At 36.0% G+C, this 20805-nt stretch overlaps 3 protein-coding genes across 7 annotated transcripts; 1 reads left to right on the top strand and 2 right to left on the bottom strand.

Annotated features, from left to right (window-relative positions):
* Positions 1 to 4645: 4645 nt before the first annotated feature.
* LOC122035000 (fructose-1,6-bisphosphatase class 1-like) lies at positions 4646 to 7382 on the bottom strand. Of its 2 annotated transcripts, none has more exons than XM_042594362.1 (3): positions 6850 to 7382; positions 5354 to 5750; positions 4646 to 5204 (listed from the first exon to the last, which is right to left on the bottom strand). In XM_042594362.1, the coding sequence occupies exons 1-3, from the start codon at positions 7279 to 7281 to the stop codon at positions 4804 to 4806; spliced, it is 1230 nt and encodes a 409-aa protein (XP_042450296.1). In that variant the 5' UTR covers positions 7282 to 7382; the 3' UTR covers positions 4646 to 4803. The 2 variants fall into 2 exon arrangements, with proteins under 2 accessions (XP_042450296.1, XP_042450297.1); XM_042594363.1 differs by having other exon boundaries at positions 4646 to 5159.
* Positions 7383 to 7537: 155 nt separating this feature from the next.
* LOC122034464 lies at positions 7538 to 13451 on the top strand. Of its 3 annotated transcripts, none has more exons than XM_042593728.1 (3): positions 7538 to 7760; positions 10728 to 11005; positions 13124 to 13451. In XM_042593728.1, exons 2-3 carry the CDS (start codon positions 10797 to 10799, stop codon positions 13212 to 13214), a joined length of 300 nt encoding a protein of 99 aa, XP_042449662.1. In that variant the 5' UTR covers positions 7538 to 7760; positions 10728 to 10796; the 3' UTR covers positions 13215 to 13451. The 3 variants fall into 3 exon arrangements, with proteins under 3 accessions (XP_042449662.1, XP_042449660.1, XP_042449661.1); XM_042593726.1 differs by having other exon boundaries at positions 10724 to 11005; XM_042593727.1 differs by having other exon boundaries at positions 10704 to 11005.
* A 284-nt stretch (positions 13452 to 13735) lies between these two features.
* On the bottom strand, positions 13736 to 20516 carry LOC122034288 (protein SUPPRESSOR OF FRI 4-like). Of its 2 annotated transcripts, none has more exons than XR_006126672.1 (7): positions 20059 to 20515; positions 19588 to 19685; positions 16188 to 16314; positions 15653 to 16068; positions 14984 to 15141; positions 14176 to 14866; positions 13736 to 14083 (listed from the first exon to the last, which is right to left on the bottom strand). XR_006126672.1 is itself a non-coding variant. In XM_042593470.1 (7 exons), exons 1-7 carry the CDS (start codon positions 20247 to 20249, stop codon positions 14012 to 14014), a joined length of 1116 nt encoding a protein of 371 aa, XP_042449404.1. In that variant the 5' UTR covers positions 20250 to 20516; the 3' UTR covers positions 13736 to 14011. The 2 variants fall into 2 exon arrangements, 1 of the variants encoding a protein (XP_042449404.1); XM_042593470.1 differs by having other exon boundaries at positions 14813 to 14866; positions 20059 to 20516.
* Between the last annotated feature and the right edge of the window lie 289 nt (positions 20517 to 20805).

The following is a 20805-nucleotide window of genomic DNA, read 5'->3' as shown; positions in this document are numbered from 1 at the left end:
CTTAATTTAAATATTTAAAACAGTCATGATTTATGATTTAGATTTGTTCATTACGATTATTATAAAATATTTTGGGCATTTTGGAAAGAGACTTTATTTACTTTATTTATGAGGTTTTATTTTTATTTTTATTTATGATGATAGGATATCTAGATTATCATTAAGATAAATATTAAATTTCTAAGTTGATTGTGGGCTTTCTGATTTGAAAAACTTTCCTATAAACTATAACAGCCAAATATAATATTATTAACCATATCAAATAAGGATATTTTAAAAAGTAACATTAGATTCATTAATAATAAACAAAAATAATAACATTCTATTTTGTTAGCATGACGCTCTGGACATTATATTTAAATATAATATTGTTAACCATATCAAATAACGATATTTTTAAAAATAACATTAGATTCATTAATAATAAATAAAAATAGACATCTTGTTCAAGATTCTAATAACATATTTTTTAATTTTTTTTTTAGCATGACGCTCTAATAGATATTATATTTTATCATGGGGATTATAATCTCATGTTAGAATATTCAAGTTATCATCTAAATATCTTCAATTTGATTTTTAGTTATAGTATATTTATAGAAATTTTTCTTCTAAATGAGGATCGTAACAAAATGATACTAGGCTTATGAACTGTCTGCTGTGTGCACTTCCCGATTTACCATGGGGGGTGATGAAAAATTTTCATGAGACTGAGTCGGTCACTCCAAGGGATAATTAATGAGGCTAACTAAGTTTATCATATAATAATATTCGATTTTGGTCCCCGGGGCAATGGTACCGTGGTAAGACATCTAGGTTGTTACTCAAGCACCCGCAGTTTGATCCTTAGCTATGGCGTATTTACAGAAATTTTCCCTTCAAATGGAGCGTGCAACCAAAGGATATTGGGCTTCTGAGATAATCATCGTACGCGCTTCCCGATTTACCCTGGTGGCCAGTAGGAAATTTCCGTGGGGCTAGGGTGATCACCCAAGCGATAGTCAATGAGGCTAACTGGGTTTATCATTTTTTTTAATAGCATTCTATTTTGCCCCAGGGCTATGGTGCAATGATAAAATATTCAGGTTATCACCCCAGATACCCATGATTTGATCCCTAGCTATTATGAATTTGTAAGAATTTTTCCTCTAAATGTGACGCGCAGTCAAAGGATGCTGAGTTTCTTGGGCGCTTGTCGTGAGCGCCTCTAATGAAAGGATGCTGGGGTTCTTGGCCGTCTGCCACGAGCGCTTCTCGATTTACTCCTGATACTCGGTGAAAAAATTTCGTGGGGTCGGGCCAATCACCCTAGAGGTAGTCAATGATGCTAACTTGATTTATCATTTTTTTTAATAACAATCTATTTGTCCTCCAAATGAAACTTGCAACTAAGAGATATTGGGCTTCTGGGTCGTTCGCCATAAGTGCTTCCTGATTTAATCTGATTGTCGATGGAAAACTTCCATAGGGTCGGACCGATCATCTCACGCTCGACATTACGTAGTCTGGTTAATCATATTTTAATAACATTCTATTTGGGAGGAGGTGAGAGAAGCGGAGGAAAGAAGAAGTTTTACCCTTGCATGCTCATGAATCAACACAAATTTTTACACCTCGATTTGGGATATAGGGAAGGGGAAGGAGAACTCAAAAGTATTTTGTTACAATTTTATCTCTATTTTAAAATATTAATTCTCAAATTAACTTATGTGTTTAGGTATCTAGTCTTTGGGTCGTCGCTCCTCACTTAGAGCACGTCATATCGTCCAACATCCAACCGCTCGCACTTCATGATGTCGACATCGGCCCTTACTGCGTTTCTCTCCATATTAATTCCCAAATTAACTTATATGTGTAGATACCTCGTTTTGCTCTGTCACTCCTCACGCAAAAGCGCATCATTATCGTCTAGTATTCAATTGCTCGTACTCCATGACATTGGCATTGACCCTCGTCCTGTATCACTCTGAAGACAAAACTCTAAAGGTACGTTTGGTTCAAGTTATCATGTATAACCTTGGTTATGCGATTACCAGGTAATCATATAACCAAGGTTATGGGAAATAAAACATAACCAAATGTTGTTTGGTTCAACCTAGGTAATGCAACAAAAACTTGTTTGTTTGAAGGTTTTAATGAATACCCTAGTTTAATATTTTACCGTATTACCTTAAGTTACAAAACCAACTATACATAATAATAATAATATTATTATTATTATTATTATTTTTAATTTTTTTAATGTTTTTTTAATTTTCTTTTTCCTGTATTTTTTTTTTTAAACTTTTTTATGTGTTTTTTATTTTTTAATGTTTGTATATTTTTTTTATATTATTTATATTTATATTTTTTATTTTTCACATTTTTTAATTTTAATTTTTATTTATTTATTTTATTTTTAATTTTTTTTAAAACAAATTAAATTTTTTTTTAAAATTTTTATTTTTAAAATTTATATATATATTTTTTTATATTTTTTATTTTTTTAAATTATTTATTTAAAAAAAAATTTAATTTTTAAAATTTTTAAAACATTTTTTTATTTTTTTTTACATTTTTTAATATTTTTTTTTTACATTTTTTCTCTTTTTTTTCATGTTTTTTCTTATCGGAGGGTATTTTTGGTAAAAAAATTCGTTAACCCCGGAATCAAGAAAAACCTTAGGGTGCGTTTGGTTTGGAAATTTTTTTCATTTTCTATTTCTGTTTTTATATTTTCTATTGTAGTTTTTAGAAAACAGAAAACGCGTTTGGTATGTTGGACTGTATTTCTATTTTATAGAAAAGAAAATTAGAAAATGCGTTTGGTATGATAAACTGTATTTATTTTATAGAAAAGAAAATTGAAAAATGCGTTTGGTAAGTTAATATGAAAATGATAATCAAATTTAATTTTATTTAGAAAAAAAACAAAGATGGTAGTTAAATTAATGTAGTTTTGCTTCAACACTAAATGGAACTCAGCATGAGATATCCAAATTTGTTGCAACCGAAAAGGCATCGGCTTTATTGATTGTATCAGAAGTGCTATGCTGCGGACAAAGCTGTGCGGACCGCTGCAGACTTGCCTTCCTGATCGGTCACCAGTCCGATTAGGGAACCTCCTGATCGGTCTGTAGACCGATCAGAAAATGATCGGTTCCCTGATCGGTCTACAGACCGATCAGGAGGTTCCTTGATCGGTTCAGAGACCGATCAGGAGGTTCCCTGATCGGACTGGTGACCGATCAGGAAGGCAAGTCCGCAGCGGTTCTGTTGATTGTATATCTCTAAATGAGACAAGCAGGGAGTGTGATCAAACATCGTCATGCTTAGGTGATGAATATTGGTGGATGACAACAGCGCTACCAATTCAAAATCACTTGGAAAAACATAACGCTACACAATCTGATGTTCCTGACCAAACTTTCTACTTCCAGTGAACTATTCTTATCTAAAAATGTTTTTGAACAAAACTACAGATTCTCCTTGACGTATGGCGATGATTTAAACAAAGTCACAAATGGAACTAACATCAGGAAAACATACGGCTCAACCAAAATTTCCAACTGAATTCGATCACTAAAAATAACAAAAACTCATACACGGCTAAAATAAGTCATAACAAAACGCGACTCATGCTCATGCTACTTGGAAGCGCGGCACAGGGAGAGGAGCGACGGAAGCAGCGGTTTAGGGCACGGGAGAAGACGCACGGGAGTCGAGAGTTCGGGAGAGGAGGAAAAAAAAAGGTTAAGGAAAATGAAAAAAAATTGACACAGTGTGGGCCGCGTTTTTCACTTTTTCGGCCGCGTTTTCGCATTTGCATCATTTTTTTCCAGCCGTGTTTTTGGGTTTTCAGTTTTTTCTGAAAACGACTTTTAGCCGTTTTCTAGTTTTCTAGAAAATGGGAACTCATTTTCTGGAAAACAGAAGTAAAAATGATCAATCAAACATGTTTTTCATTTTTACAGAAAATGAAAATAGAAAATGATGAAACCAAACGCGGCCTAAATTTTCTAAGATTTTCCGATTCTGGACTGCATGACCCTTTTGCTGACGTGTCGGGCATCGAACATTACTCAGGAATCATCGAATACCTTAACCAAACAAGGTTTTTGTTGATAATCTTGGATGGATAACCAAGGTTATCAAGAATAACCCCGAACCAAACGCACCTTAAGAGGATAGAGATTATCCTATTTTTTTTTTTCACATATTGACTTATTTTAAAAAGTGAAGATATTTTTATAATTTTTTTATATATATATCATTTTCCTCTCCCTCCCAAACAAAGGGGAAAGGGACACTTTTTTTTTTTTAATTTTTGTCCCATTATATAATATAATTAATGGTAATAAATGCTTCAATATAAGTACGTAATTATATTTGATAACAAATTTAATAAGATAATTTCACATACTATAACTATAATTTAAATAATCTTAAATGTTAGTATAATTGCTTGCGAAAAAAAAAAAAAAAAAAAAAAAGTATAACGCTCCCTGATTATAATGTTAGCTTTCATTACCATGGTAAAATGGGGAGGACCAAACCTCGAGTCTATCCTTTATACCAAGACTCTCTCCCTTCCTTCCTTCATGGCACAGCTATCCATCAAAGTAAACATAGCCTGATAAAATAAATCTGTATGATGCAGTTAATATGTTAAAATAAAAGAAGAAACATGAATCCACAGCAATCAAATAATACAAAAAGTATGTATTTGCATGTTGCAAGGCCACCATGTACACAATATAGATAAGCTGTGACCAGTGGCCAGTGGGATTATACAATGTTATATAACTATAAAAGTTTCCCATGTCAAACATCGTATCCAGGGTTAATCTTCTGTTGGATACTGTCGTAGCTTTCTAATTCATTCATATCGTCGATGCTCCCCAAAAACAGTGGCAATCTTTGATGTAGTTCTACCGGCTGAAATGACAGAATCCTTGTTTTCCCATCCGAACCTCTTCCACCAGCATGCTCGATGAGGAAGCTAAGAGGGTTCGCTTCATAAACAAGTCGAAGATGATCCCTTGGGTTCATGACCACACCTCCGTAAACAAGAGTGCGATGAAAGTCAGCGACCAGCGAGCAGATATATCGAGCTGAGTACTTCTTAGGGAACTGCCCCTTGCCTTGTCTGACAGTGTCGATGTATTGCCTTAGTCCATCTGGCCAGTCGAAGTACCTCGCATCATTCACAGAGTATATCTGTCCTGACATTAACAAAACAAAAAAGAAAAAAAAAAAAGAAAGAAAGTTGGACAGATGTAGAAGAGTTGAACCAAATCCTAATCACAGTTCTTTTGACTCTTGATCCCAAGAACGCCTATGGATAAATGTTTTCCATTAAAGACTATCTTACCTCTAGGAGGAACTTGAATTGATGGATGTGTGAGAACAAACTCTCCAGTTGAATGATCCAAAGTGAAAGCATGGGTCCCTGAACCGACACTTATGCAAAGGATGGTGGCGGATGAGTATAAAACATAACCAGCAGCTACAAGTCGGTTTCCACTTTGGAGAGAATTGAGTTGTGCCTTCTCCTCCACTGGAAGATGGTCCAACTCGGCGAGTCTATTGTATATTCCAAATATGGTACCAGTTGGTATAGAGGCATCAATATTTCTAGAACCATCTAAAGGATCGACGACAACGACAAATGGGCCATGATCACTAATCCAAACTGGAATATCATCTTCTTCTGATGCCATAACTGCAACTTTTCCAGAATTTCTGAGTGAGGCCAATATCATGTCATTCTGCAGGCGAATAAATAACTAAATTGCTTGACCTTTTCTCATACTGGGAAAAATGGATAACAGATATGAACTATAAAACTCACTCAAAATTAGTGGAGTGAAGCACATAGATAAGAAAGAACCTAAAGAATGCCTCAAACACTCACTCGAATAAATGTCAACTAATACTTCAAGAATTAAGAAATAAAGTAAATGATACACCATTGAATTTTATAATTTCTGTTCTTGTTCTTGTTCTGAATCAGGTCAAATGCTACCATGTATGCTTGAATAGACAGACTGGCTATCTGAAAACAAAGTAACAGTTAAGAATTTGACAAGAATTTTTAATGGCACATTTGCTGACAGTTGCTGATACCGATTTCTCATTGCTGGCTTAAGGTTTACTATAATTCCTATCAACAAAAGTGCTCAATTTCAATTGAATGACATTCATGTGAGTCCATCCAACCATGCTCATGAAATCATAGGTTTACTGATTCCATCCTTTAACCACTACTTTCCAGAAATCTACTTAGTTGCTTCACAGCATTCACCATCAATAACTGCCATCAACCACTAGAAAGCACATTTATGGTCGCTACTTAACATTAATTTGAAGAATTATCTTCTTAATTTTTTAATTATTTTTTTCTCATATTTATCAACAAAAGTCCCTTATGATTGGATCTCTTTGAGTGGTTTTTTTAAACGAACTTGCAAACTCTCAATGGTCATCAATAGGAAGTGCTAGTTTTGTGCCATGCGAATCAGGTATTACAAAAGATCTGACATACATAGAGCTTAATGGCACTGTGATTTCTCTTTCACCGACCCCAAATAGTTTTTATTGTTGTTTCTGTTATAGATGCGGATACCATACTGCAAAAGAAAACCGTGTGAACCCTTACATGCAACACATCGACTTCAGTATTTGCAAATCCTAAGTTTTCATCATAACGTGCCACACCAACTATTCCAGAAATAGCAGATTCATACTGACAAACATGCAAGCAGCACCAAGAGAATTGTCAATTGCATCGAATTAGCAGTCCAAGAAAGCTATTGGAACAGAATCGCGAAGATCAACAAATAACATGGATGTAGGGACGGATATTACCGAAATGATATCAAGTGGCTTCGGCTTGTCCCTTCCGGAAGACGACAAGGACCCAATACCCTCGCCACCGCCGCTATCTTCCGGTATTCGGCCATCATCAGCATTGAAGGGCGACGCAACCAAGGCGGCGATCCTCTTGCAAGCGTACTGGAGGTGAGTCAACAGGACTGCAAGGTCATCCCCGACGTCGGCGCCTCCCTTTGCGACATACTCCAACAGGGTCAGGTGACGCTCGCTAACTGGGGACGGAGAGGTCTTGGGCACGACCCTCGGAGAGAGTAGCTGTGTCCTCCTCATGGCGCAACCGTTGGAGATGGATAGGCCGTGGCAGAGGCTCCGAATGGCCGGAGAAGTGAGAGGAGGAACGAGAGAAAGCGAAGAGGGGTTTAGGTGACCCGGTGGAGGGTAGAGGAGGAAGGCGGACGATGCCATGGATTAGGGAGAAAACTGAAGTGCCGAAGCAGCCGAGGTTGCCGTGGTGCGATGAGGCCGTGAATGTGGATGTGTTGGCATGACTTGGTCGAGCGAACGCACGTAGCATTCTCCGCGGGACTTTATTGACCGTCGATATTTGGGCCGGCCCGAGGAATCTCAGTGTCCAGATCGGCTGGATCGATGGGTATAGTATAGCGTACAGTAGAGACAGGGATGGGTTATAAATTTTAAAACTTGTTAGATTTGCAATTAAAAGGGCCATGCTTCTCTTCCTGATTGGATAGATTTGTTAAAAGGGCCATGCTTCCCCCCGACACTTGTCTAGCCCTAGTCGTCGCCCGATAGTGATCGAAGCAGCGGAGAGTGTTGGGCCCCATCTCGGCAGCAGCCGCCACCGCTCGCCGTTGCTGCTGGAATCGCCGTCATCGCGCCGCCAACGATCCACAGCAGCAAGAACAATTAGACCTTCTATTTAGGTGGTGTTTTCTTACTTGATCTCTTTTGATTACCTTCTTCGTGAATGATTAAACACACTCTTTAAAAGAAAATAATTTGGATCCTTTTTTCTTGATTCCCTTGCTGGTTTGGAACACAACTAGCAGCCGGGAATTCTTTAGCTCTTCCCGAGTGCTATTTTCTTTTATATTATATGATATAAATCAAGCAGCGTTGGGAATGATGTTGATTTATTTGGATTTTAACAGAAGGGAAACAGAGTTCTTTTATTCTTGTTTTTAGATTAAAATGTTATTTTATATGCTATACAGTTATAAGTCAGCCAATTGCTTTATTATAATAAGTAAATAATAACTTCATTATGTCGGGTAATAATAAAAATAATAATAATAATAATAATAAATTGCATGCTTCTATATATCTTTTCTCCGTGTTCTAAAAAGCGTCATTAAGCGCCGCTTAAGCACGAAGCGAGGAAGAAAAGCTTCGCTTTAGGTGAAAGCGGGGAAAAAAGCGGTCAAAGTATGTTTGACCAAATTAAGCATGATTAAGCGCGCTTAATAGCGCTTAAGCGCGATTTTTTATTTATAATTTTAATTGATTTGTAAATTTTTAAAGAACATAAGGAAAAAAATTTAGAGAAAACGAAGAGACACAACGTCTCTCAACTCTTGAGAGAAAAGCCATAATCTACCATAAACCCCCTATCTGCCTGCTATCGAGAAAACCTAGAAAAAGTGATCGGAAAGTATTACAACTTGTTACCGACTTCAAATTTTGCAAACAAATTGGCGGTGGGGCGGCGACGACGGCGACGGCGACAGGGGCGACGGTTTCTGTCCGATTAGGACAATTTTTTGCAAGATTGATGAACAAGAAGAAGGGCAAGGATAAATTAGAGACTTTACTTGCACGTGATGGTAGCAAGGCACAATCTTGGATAGTTGAGGGTTGTGATGATGAAGTTGAGGTGGAGATTGACACTTTACAGTCAACAAGAGACATTAATGCTAATATTATAGGGGAGCCCGATGAAAACGAGTTTGTATCGGATAATACGGAAGATGAGGAGATCGAATTAGAATCAGACAAGGAATTAGATAATTTCTAGTTTTTTATGTTCTTTTATTGTGAAAACTGAAAACTAATGGATATTATAAACTTTGTGACTTTTGTCTTTCTAAACATGTGAGAAATTTATGCATGAACCTTAAATTTATCATGTTTAAGTATTATTTGATCTATTTATTTGTTTAAAATAATTAAATTTTATTTAAAAATAAAAAACGCTTTTTTACGCTTAAAATTGTCCTAAGCTCGCTTAAGCTTATAAAGCTTGAAGCTTGGACTCGGCGCTTCGTCGCGCTTCGCGCTTTTTAAAACATTGTCTTTACTTGCTTGATCTTGTTATTTATATTTGCTTCGCTATTCTTTCAAAATTTATTAATGAAACTTACAAAGATAACTTGAAATAAAGAGTGGACCAACATTATTAAATAATTTTGTCAATATAGTTACTATAATTGAAAAATATGAGAGAGCTTTGTCTCTGTCCTTGCATGACTACTCATAGTTTAGAGCTTCGACTCTGCCCTCTAAATGAGTTGTGTGATTATTTGTAGTTTAAATCTTTGGCTCCACCCTCTAAAAGAGCTGTGCAACTTATAATTTAGAGCTTCTGCCTTTATGAGTTGCGTAATTATTTACAATCTAGAGCTTGAGCTTTGCTCTCTAGTAGTTGCGTGATTATTTATAATCTTGAACTTCGCTCAGTGCTGGTAAGAAGTATGCAACTTCTCAAGTAAATTAATAAAGAAACGAGTATAACCTTTGTTTTGTAGAACTTCAATTCTAAAGAGATGAATTATTTATGATAGATGAATTATTAAAGTAACTCTTTACAAATATAGAGCATTTGTTCCACGTTTTAAATGTGACTTTTGAGTCTTTTTGTGCGTTCATGACTTCGGCCAAATTGAGATGATTTTCCTCACGGGGTGGATTGTGAGTCATTCACCTTATTTTTATCACGAGATGGATTGCGGACTGTTGATTCTATTTTTCATTTGAGACTTTTGTAGCAAAAGGTGATTACGCTCACCCTAGGTGCTCTTCACAACCTATCCCTACGTTATGTGAAAGGAGGTAAATCACGAGATTATCTTATAGCCGACTGCCAAGTTGACTAGGAGTGGGAGGGGTTTTTTCCCCCGAAGGCATGCACTCACCAGGAATTGATCCCTTGTCCTATTGTAGCAAGTTTATCACCCTCTAACCAACTGGGCATCCCGTGGCGACTTATGTTAGACACTTGGGTAGATTGCAGGTTGTTCACCCTATATTGTACGTATATGTGTATACACATGATGTAGTTCGTATTTGGTGGATTCCAGGTCGTTCACCCCATGTATATACAGTACATCTCTTTCGGGTGGATTGCTGGTCGTTCACTCTATTTATGTATGTATAGGTGCATACATACGATGTCGTTTAATCTCATATGGATTGTGTGTATTTACTCTCATATACAATGCATCCTTATTGGGTGGGTTGCTGGTCACTCATCCTTATATTTATATTTTTACATGATGTGTTTGTATTAGGTGAATTGCAAATTGTTCACCTTTACTTTTACGACAGATCCTTGATGTGTGTATTACATGTCGTTCACCCATTTAATAAAATTATATTGAGTTGTCGAATAATGTAAGACTATGGTAATATTGGAAAATGAGAAATTAAGGAGGACGGATGAAAATTAATTAAGAAGAGAATAAAAGACAAATGATATGGAAATATAAAATTGCAAATTATGCTGTTACTCTCTTTGATTGTATTTTCATGCATATCTCTCTTATCTCCACTTTGCACCGTGTGCTCACTCTTAGTGGAATTAGTTCAGAGGTGTGCATGTATCCAGTTCAGTTAGTTTTTGTCTATATTTTGCTCTGACATTGTTATAGTTCATGTGCGGGGAGCGAAGCTAGCATTGCGGCAAGCCTAGTTCGTACTGGCAATTGAGAACTGAGATCAAGAGGTGGTTTTGCTGCGGGAGTATGAGCTTAAAGGGCATGCTGATGGCGGCGGCGCTGCAGGGGGTGACGGAGGCACGGGCGAGGATCTTCGGCCATGTCCTGAACCCATTAGGGAAGCGGTCGCCCCACAAGATCCTCCGCAAAAAGCTCATCGGAGAAAAAATTGCATCGTGGTACCCCGATGACATCAAGAACGAAGACCCCTCAGTTCTTGCCCGTGAGGAGAAAGAGTACGTACCATCTTGTTTATCTCCTTTTCAATTTGCACTCTCATACCTGCTGTCTGAATGCATATTCGAGAAAATGCCTGCTTCTCTTCTCTGAATTTTTACTTGTGTGCCAGAAAATATCTTCAGGATTATGTGGATGGTTAATAGAAGTGTTTTAGTGCTCATATTGCAGTAACATGTCAGGAATTGCTTTCTCTACTGAAACTGTTTTATTTTGAGTCTCGTGGTGATATTTACTTTCTCGTTCTCTCGTGTGTGTAGATCTTGTTAACCTAGAGAAACCAATTAAAATTGGTAGAACTCTATACATAGTTTTTTAAAAAAAACACTGATATGAAACTGACATGATTATTACGAATTGACACATACTAGAAATTGAATCATATAATTAGTTTATGAACTGATTTTGATAAAGCTTAACCAAATTTTTATATGCAAACTTGTTTTTTTGGTTAAATTTTAGCTAACTCACCTTTTCAAATCATCTAATTTTGATGCAAATGACTACATGGTGATGACTTGCTAAGATAAAGTACCATGCGTAAAGAACTTGGCATGAGCTGAAAGTTACCTGTTCTGCTCGTATTCTTTCATTTTTCTGTTATTTGAATATCTAAGGATTGTTATCCAAGGAGATTCTTAATTTACTAGTTCCGAATATTCTGCAGTCTGCAATTGATCCTCCCCTAACCCATGACAGTTTATGTTGTCTCTTTGTTGGATTTTTGCAGCTGACCTACTCATCCACTTCACCTAGGAAACAATCGACTATCCTAGCATGCAAAATAGACATCATTTAAACTCTCCAATTATTCTCATCTCTCAACTGAATCCTACACCAATAGTTTATAATCAAATATTTAGTGGTAGCATAGCACTTCCAAACTTTTCCTTTTTAGCGCAAATATTATTAACTGTACATTTTTGCAGCTGCCAACATAAGTATCAATTTCCGTGGCAACAAGGTTTAGGTGTTAGTGGTCCAAGTCTACACTTACCAATTTGTTGTTTGGTTGTTTTTTTCGCTCAATAACCTTTATCACAGATACCTGTAAGTCCCTAAAATGGTGGAGGTATAAATGATAAACTTAGGATGAACCAATTTTAGACTTGATGATTTGACCTAGATTTTACCTTGCGATTTGTAATTTTTTTTACTAAACTACTGTGATATTGGATCCTTTAGTAAATTCATCTACAAGCAAGGTAAACTTTGTAGCTGCGCCAAGTGAGGCATTTGTCAAATTTGTTTACACTTTATCTTTGAAACAAGTGCAACTTTATCATTTGTGTCTCCATTTCTTTTCCTCTGTTTTTTCTGTACCTTTTTTGCTACATGGTTGATTTGATCCATATTCAACAGTTCATTAGCATTTTGGGGATTAATGTGGTTATCCATAGACAAAAAAAGACATGTATGAGATTTGAAATGCCTCTAGCTAGAAACAACTATTTTGATTAGAAAGAAGAGTACATATGTTTCCTGAAGTTAGCTCAAAAAGGTTTCAATTTCCTGATCGTGGAAAATTTCTCCTGGAAGAAGCCTCTGCGAATGAAGTTCTTGATAATTTCCCTTTTATAAGCCTACTTGCATTAGATATAGTTTCAAGAAAACTAACCATGTCCAATGAAACAAGAAATTCCAACTGACTGATATTTACTCAGATTTGCTATTGACCTCATTGGTTTGCTAATAAATTTTTTTTGGGAGTTGTGTCATTTATGTATAGATGTTTTCAACTAAGACCATATGCTATCTTCAGGGTTAACCTTAACCAGTTCATACAATTTTTTGTCGTTTTTTTTGTAACTTAATCGAGTCTATTCTTTATAGCTTGATTGAGCAACTTTCTCTCCCGTATCTTCATGTGGTTGTTCAAAGCCATTACTAGCTTAACCTTAACCAGTTCATACAATTTTTTGTCGTTTTTTTTGTAACTTAATCGAGTCTATTCTTTATAGCTTGATTGAGCAAGTTTCTCTCCCGTATCTTCATGTGGTTGTTCAAAGCCATTACTAGCTTAGAATGTGGGGTAAACGGTCTACATTTTTATAAATATTTCAATTGTTATGTCTCTAGTTTCATTGCCACTCTTTACCATCTCTTTCCTGCATCAGACGATTGGCTAAGTTGGAGATGTTGAAGCGGCGAGGCAAGGGTCCTCCACCGAAGGGTCAAGGAAAACGTGCTACCAAGCGCAAGAAATAAGTGATCTTTCCATGAAGTTTGTCATCCTTACAGTTCGCTGATTCCAATTGAGTAGTACTGGATGTGCTTGGTTCACATTAGGAGCTAGATTATTGTTCACTTTGACTTAGGCATGCTTTATTCATCTACCTCTGCTGTGAAACTTGAAACTCAGTTGTTGGTGATGGATCATTTCCCCCAATTACAGTGTAATTCATTTTGTTCACTTGCATAGATTTTATGGTGCATTTCTCTGAATCCATAATAGTTGTTTGTTGTGGTCCAATCCACGTTTACAAAAAGCATCCTAGAGAATCTCTCTTCCCCGATATTTATTTTTCCCTCTCTTCTCTCTTCATTGCATCTTACGGCTTATCTCCACTCCTGTGGAGAGTCTTCATTCGTTTCCTCTTGCCAATGTATATATATAGTTGTATCAGACAGCCCAAGTCACAGATACACTTACCAGAATCCAATTCGGACTATCAAACCCGTACTTAGCATCAAATTCAGCATCACCGTCAAGTGATTACACAGACCCAACACCAACTCGAAACAATGATATTAATTTGACAAGCAGCTGATAATGTTAACTAAGAGCTATCAAGTAACTTTGAGAACAGCCTCTTGTTAAAGTTGAACAACAAACTTAATAAATTCTGCATCATGTCTAAAGGCACAATCAACCAACCTCCACATATGTTACAATGCTAATATGCCGGTCTAATACAAAAGGAGCAGACCTTGGTGCTTCATTGTTCGAGTTGTTCAGAGGACAAATAGCAACTGGGTCAAAACCTCAACCGATGTAATGGGGTTTAGAATGTCATGCGGCTGGCGAGCTGACTTTCAGATATCCTTCTGTCTATGGCTGCATCAATGGAGTTCATCTGAGTGTAACATGAAACAAACAAAAGATAAATTAGAGTGGGAGTGAAGTAGCAAAAAGAGTATTGTTATTCTTTAAGTTGAATAATCTAACTGATCTGAGGTAGTGAACTTGCATCTGAATGAAAGCTGACCTGTACCATTCTGGTCGCCAATGTGATCAAAAACAGATAACAAGAAATGCTACAAATTGAGAAAATCCTGCTGGCATATATTCTTGATTTGCTCAACTTAAGTCCCCCACTCATTAAGCAAGAGGGATAATAAATAAAACCAAAAAACTAGATCAGAACACGGTACATACACATTTTCGGATAGGCCTGGTGCTAGGTAGGCAACCCTCGCTCATTTGCAGCAAAAGCTTGTCAGTTTTATAAAACTTACTAAAAGTAGAAATTATGTAAAAGCCAATTGAAAAAACTTTTAAAACACCAGGAGAACTAGAATGTCGAGGATTGGAAAATAGAAGAATATCATTCTTAGTAATCAAGTTCACTTGAAACTAAAGCTTCATAGAAAACTCACAAGGGCGATAAATTCCTCCTAAAAATTTACAAATTTTTCATAAAAGCATTCTTACTGCATATTAAAGTAGAAGTGGAATTAAGATGGGATGAGTATATTGAGATATAGGGCAATTAACTTTAATGATTATTTTTTCTGGTTTAGTTTCCTACCTTCTGGATCTGCACATCCGTCAAAATGAAAAACAGGAGGCAATAAAAACTTACCTGGCTAGTTTCATCATGCACCTGATACTTTGTCAGAGACATTCTTCTCTCATCCTGCACAATAGTCCAACATTAAGAAACCATATATAAAACAAGAATAAGGTTATGCATTAAGTAGCAAGTTAAGAAAAAAAAAAGTTCAACCAATAAACTATTGCTTCAGAAACTTGCCATTGACATTGCCTCATCATCCCAAACCAAGTAGACCTCATTTGCGGTGGCATGGGAGGCAGGGGGCTTGTTGGATATCACAGGTGGAGGTCCAATTGAAGGGTTCTCAGTGTTTGGACCGGAAGCATACATATGGGAGTTTGCATACAAGTTACCATCTGAAGAGGAAAAAAAAGTAATACATTAACTCACTCAACTGGACATTTTTGGTTGATATATTTTGTAAAGAAACTTGGAACATAAGGTTCATTTACATTGAGCTAAGCTTTCCAGGAGAATAAGTTGCAAAGTGAAACATTTTTCCCTTTTATAATTTTGTAATCAATTAGAGAGTTTCATAAACAACATCTAACTTAGATGGCTTTCCAGCATATTTAAACTTTACCGTGACCATGTACATGATAAATAGCCTTCAAGATTTGGTAGACTTCATATCTGATTTTGGCTTTCTTTGGAAAAGGTAGATGGCTAATGAAAGAACATAAAAGATGGCACCTTTTTTATTTAAAAAAAAAAATGCCAAGAAGGAATACCCCTTTGAAGATTTAGAAAAAAAAGGAGGCACCCTGATGGTCTACCCAAATAATTTTAATCATCATAAGATAGAAATAATTATAATCACACTGAGATTTCAATGTACATAGATGTAGAAACTTGAAGATATTGCACCTGGATCATTTGGTGTAACGTAACCACCTCCTGTAGAAGTATTTGATGTTGAATTTGCATCAACGGCACCACTTAACATTGTTAGAGAGCTTGAAGAAATTATTGTTGTCGATGTTGCTAAAAATGGGGAACTCTGAGAAGGAACGCCAGCTGGATTATTAATCGGAAACAGAGGTTGAGACACCATCGCAGGTATAGATGTGGGTAGGCCAGGGGGACCAGCTTGTAATGGTGACTCGATTAGAGGAGCAGAAGTGGAGATCAAAGGAGTCGTAGGATTTGGAATAGGAAATAAGGGTTGCTGTGGAACTACAACAGCTGGAGTAACTGGAACAGACACTTGAGGAAACCAAGGTTGTGGTTGGACATCTAGAATAGGCCAAGTTGGACGTGGTAGACGAAAAGCAGGATTGTATCTGGTAAGAAATGCATCATGTAAGAGCATGAACTATGAGAGCTAACATAAGGCACAAAAACTAGAAGTTTCAAAACAATACATTTCCAAATAATTAAATGAAGTAAACATAAACATTACATTGGACGAACTGCACCATATGCAGGTGGGGGAGGAAATCTAATGCCCAATGAACCAGGAACTATTCCACCAACAAACCCACTTGATGGAACTTCCACTTTGGCCGTTTTTGCTGCTGCCTCTTCATCTGCACCAACATTTTAAAAGTAAAATAATGATTTCATGACCATTAAACATGCACACAAAAATGGAAATAAATAACATGAATTTTTTGACTAGAATAAACCCAAAATATTCAAGTTAAACAATACCACATTGTCAAATTGTCATTTTACTTTATATCAGCACATCTCTTAATACTACCCTCAAGCTGGAAAATAGATCATAGAAATTATATATTTCCAACTTGTTACTTGAACAACCAAAATGGAGACTTAGATGTGACCTTAATGAAATAAAATTTTAACACTTGTTACTGTGATTAATGGAGCACGCAACCAGTGATTCCTTTACCTTTAGATCAGTGCATGGATTAGAGAGAGAATTAAAGAGAAAATTGATGAAATGAAACTAAGATAAGAAATATGGAACAGATCTCCTGTATAAGCTTCTCTATGAAGCAATGCATATACTTATAGTCGCATGTAAGAGACTTAAAGGAAAGCACTCAGAGATGTTAAAGGAATAATAGATAACACAACTTAGTTCGCAAACTAAGAACAAAACATTGTATATTCAAATCTTCCTCGAAAATGAATAGAACAACATGACCCTTTGCTAATGAAAGCTAAACTGAAAACATGAAATTTTCTTTATTCAGATTTTCACTGACTCATAGGAGATGTGTTTTCACATGCAAACAAAACAAAGCAATATATATATAATATGGAGGAAAGAGAATGAAAATAATGTATATTGGGAGCAACTTAAGGGTCACTCTAATACCCTGTTAAGCTTGGGAAAGAGAATATTCTAAATATGTTCTAAAGGATTATGTATATGTATACAAAGGACTCATGATCAAAGCCTTATCATAAAAATACCTTAGTGAAACTAACCCTATTAACCTTATACTCAACACACTCAAAAGTTAAACCTAACTTATTATTAAAATAAGCAACCATGTTCTGGCCCAAGTCAATCAAGTTGCAAATTTCCATAATTTTTTCTTGGGTGAACTGAGTATTGGATAATTTTCCCACTTTTTTGGTAAATGATTTTATGATATTTTGTCTTTATACACAATCTTTGTTATTTTAGATTATATTACATTAAAATTGGGCAGAATTGGATTTCTCAAACTTTTTACATTTTAAAAAAATTTACTAATGATATCTATTGCAATTTGTAATTGATTTTTTTATTTAATTAGATAGGGTGGAACATTTCAGTCCCATGGCAAGCAAAGTACAAGTTTAAACAGTGAGCACATAGACAGTCCGAAGTAGGAACTTGAGACAAGTCAAAAATCCATCCATCCACATTTAATTATAGGGCACAAATGCTTCTTACTTTGAGCAGTTTTTTTATTTGTGTAGTTCAGACCTCAAATAAATAAGTTCAGAGCTTCAATCCTAATATTGACCTATAATCAGTTAAAGAGATTAGAAAAAAGAAAAAACACCAGACAAACAACTTTTGATCTACTCTTCTGTTCAGGTTCAACAGAATAAACAATCTACAAAATGGTATACCAGTTAAAGGATCTCCAAGGATGAGGATATACGGTATCAATGTAAATCTTAAGCAATACTATCCTCAAAAATTAGCAAAAAGAAAACTAGTTTTCCATAGAATTCATGCAAGTGGAATAGAGAAATGAAGATAAACTAGAAGTTAACAAAATTTCAACCATTAAACTAAAATACTGATTGCACAGGATTCTTTGTTAGAATCCTGATAAATAAACTCCCCATTTGATAAAGAAACTACAGTTAACAGCATCAAGTTAACCATATTTTCTGAAATGGTTCTGTCAACTAACAAATCTGAACTCCTACAATTTGGATAACATCTGTGCAGTGATGAAATCTTAAAGAAACAAGTTCAGGATGCAATAATGCAAGCAAATGAGTACATTTTTTCTTGGAGCAAAATGCAGTGCAAGGACAGTTTTGCCACATGGCTATATTATTTTGTTGCTTTAGAGGACAGTCTGGGCAGTTGAGAGGGTGTAACATGGCCCTTGGCCAATATGTTGGGTTAGGGATGAAGGAAAGATGAAAACAAAGAGGATGATCTCTTTAGGTTGAAAACAAAAAAGTAAAGGGACATGCAGAAAGAGGAATGTAGAGGAGAGGAAAATCTAGCAAGATGAAGGACAAGAAGATGAGGAAAGAAGGGTCAAAGACACTGATCTGTGAGCGGACTGACATGAGTGAGACAGAGGATTAGGGTAAGTGTGGAGAAATCAGTAAGGAATCTAAGTTCAGTCACTAAACAGAGAAATTGATTATACATGGTTCTTTGATGCTGCAGAAAGGAAACACTCATCCAATAAAGAACATACACTAAGCCACATAAATTGTGAAAATGTTCCTAGGCATTGTTTACTTTTGCTTATTGTAACAGAGTTAGAATATATGCCACAATTGTAGCAATATAGTGGAAGTCATGCTATTAGTGGGGTTTTTGTAAAGAAAAGCCACTATATCTATTTCATCTATAGAACATTTCTAGGCGGAATCCTCTGGTCCCGTCTGCCTTGGTCCACCCCTGGACCAGGGGCAGTGATTGGAGGGATTCAATGGTCCCCATCTATTTAGCAGGTGGGGACCATTAAATCCCACCATTCAGTGCAATGGACCAGGGCCTAGTCTGCTAAAAGAGGACGATAGGATCCCTGCTCGAACATTTCATCATAAACTCATTGCCAAACATAAGAAATGCATCAACAATAGTAATTCAAATCCTTTAGATAATAATCAAAAAAAGAAAATTATCAAACCGTAGGACAGGTTTTGAAAATTTAGCACCACAGTAAATAGAGAAAGTAACAGATTAAAGAATGCCAGCATAAAGAAACACTTTGCTGACTTATTGCTAGAATGATCAAATTTTCCAACATATAGCAAATTGCAAAATTGAAGATAAGCCGCCTAAATGGCCAAATGCTTAGACTCAAAGATGCATATGCCATCCATACATAGCCATTGTTGCAAATTTCTGTGTGTGTCTAAAGAAGATACAGAAATACATGTCAAGCAAATGAAGAATGAATACACTAAATATACCATTAACTGATAACTATAAATAGAGTCCAAGAATATTAATGACAAGATATATCAATTATGCATTAAAATCCTCAAAATGAAGAAATGCAAATAAACTTAAAGTAGAAATTGAACACACGCACACACAAAAGTAAAAGTAACATACCAAAGATACAAACAAGTGTATATCTTCATATGTGGATAATTTAATAGATGGTCATGAAAGGAAGACCAACATAGAATTTTACCTTCTCCATAATGAGCTGCTAAGATGTCATGAGGAATTCCTTGCATGCCATAAATCTCAATTTCTGTTGAATCTCTTTCAGGTTTAGCATTAGGGACCCTAGATGAAAGGAAAAATGATATTCATAGAATCAAACAAGATACAACATAGATCATAATTTTACTGACCAGTGAAAACGACAATAAAACAAGGATCAGATGTTCATTCATGTAGAAAATAACATAAAGCAAAATTGTCAATTATAATGATAACCTATATACAGCATACAAGAAATGCACAATTGGAGCAGATGTTCATTCATGTTGGAAATAACATAAGGCAAGATTGTTAATCATAAGTATAACGGTAACCTATATATTGCATATGAAAACTGCACGATTAACTCTCTGTTAACCTAACGACAAAATAACCTTAGCCATCGTCGTCCATGACTAATTCCAATAGTCGGGCTGAAAGGAGGTTGAATGCTTACTTGGAGACGGTCTCTTTGTGGACCTGAAGTACGTGGATGGTCATTCCCCCGGCGGTGGAGAGCTTCTTGTGGCAGACATGGCACTTGAAGTGCTTGGCTTTTTGGTGCTGGACGAGGATCTTCTCGTCGTCGAACTCCCTGTCGCAGTAATAGCACCAGACCTTCTCGGACCGTTTCTTCTTCTTACCCATCGCCGCCGCCGCCAGCGAGATCTACGCACCTCCGATAGGGCAGCGGATGTAGATCCGATGCGTCGGGAGCATAATTGGATTAGGGTTTCCCGATCTCGTCGAATCTAGAAAAGGGAAACTAAGAAAACAATCTGAGAGTTGTAAGAAGCAAATCGCCGAATCGGCTGCGCTATAAGAGTTTATGGAAAGCTACGCGGTGGCACGCAGGGAAAGATACATGGCGTTTATAGGTAATGTTTGAAAGGAAAGAAAAGAATCATTCAGTGGAAGGGGCGGATGAAATTGGGAATCTCTCACCAAAAAATAAAAAACCTCTATTTTTTTTTTTTTAATTTTAAAACTTAAGTTACGATATTGAAATTTTTTTAATAATATAATCCAATTTACACTCAAAAATATGATTGATAAAAATAAATATATAAATCAATACTATAGATTATTTTATTTTATAAAAAAATATTTTAAAATTTTATATCACATAATTTAATTGGGTAAAAATCAAAGGGCACCCCAAATAAATAGAAACAACATATTAGCATTTTGTTTTTTCAAAAAA

The sequence above is a fragment of the Zingiber officinale genome, chromosome 11B, assembly GCF_018446385.1.
Source record: "Zingiber officinale cultivar Zhangliang chromosome 11B, Zo_v1.1, whole genome shotgun sequence".
NCBI classification, from domain to species: domain Eukaryota; kingdom Viridiplantae; phylum Streptophyta; class Magnoliopsida; order Zingiberales; family Zingiberaceae; genus Zingiber; species Zingiber officinale.
This window is presented reverse-complemented; position numbering and strand designations above follow the sequence as displayed.

Excerpts from the sequence above, each read along its gene's own strand:
- LOC122035000 (XM_042594362.1), bottom strand. The coding sequence starts at position 7,281 with ATGGCATCGTCCGCCTTCCTCCTCTACCCTCCACCGGGTCACCTAAAC. Across the intron at positions 5,751-6,849 it reads AGCCACTTGATATCATTTCG|AATGACATGATATTGGCCTC; the intron begins GTAATATCCGTC and ends ATTCGCCTGCAG. Across the intron at positions 5,205-5,353 it reads AATTCAAGTTCCTCCTAGAG|GACAGATATACTCTGTGAAT; the intron begins GTAAGATAGTCT and ends TGTTAATGTCAG.
- LOC122034464 (XM_042593728.1), top strand. The coding sequence starts at position 10,797 with ATGAGCTTAAAGGGCATGCTGATGGCGGCGGCGCTGCAGGGGGTGACG. Across the intron at positions 11,006-13,123 it reads CTTGCCCGTGAGGAGAAAGA|ACGATTGGCTAAGTTGGAGA; the intron begins GTACGTACCATC and ends TTCCTGCATCAG.
- LOC122034288 (XM_042593470.1), bottom strand. The coding sequence starts at position 20,249 with ATGGGTAAGAAGAAGAAACGGTCCGAGAAGGTCTGGTGCTATTACTGC. Across the intron at positions 15,142-15,652 it reads CGTTACACCAAATGATCCAG|ATGGTAACTTGTATGCAAAC; the intron begins GTGCAATATCTT and ends TTTCCTCTTCAG. Across the intron at positions 14,867-14,983 it reads ATGATGAGGCAATGTCAATG|GATGAGAGAAGAATGTCTCT; the intron begins GCAAGTTTCTGA and ends ACTATTGTGCAG.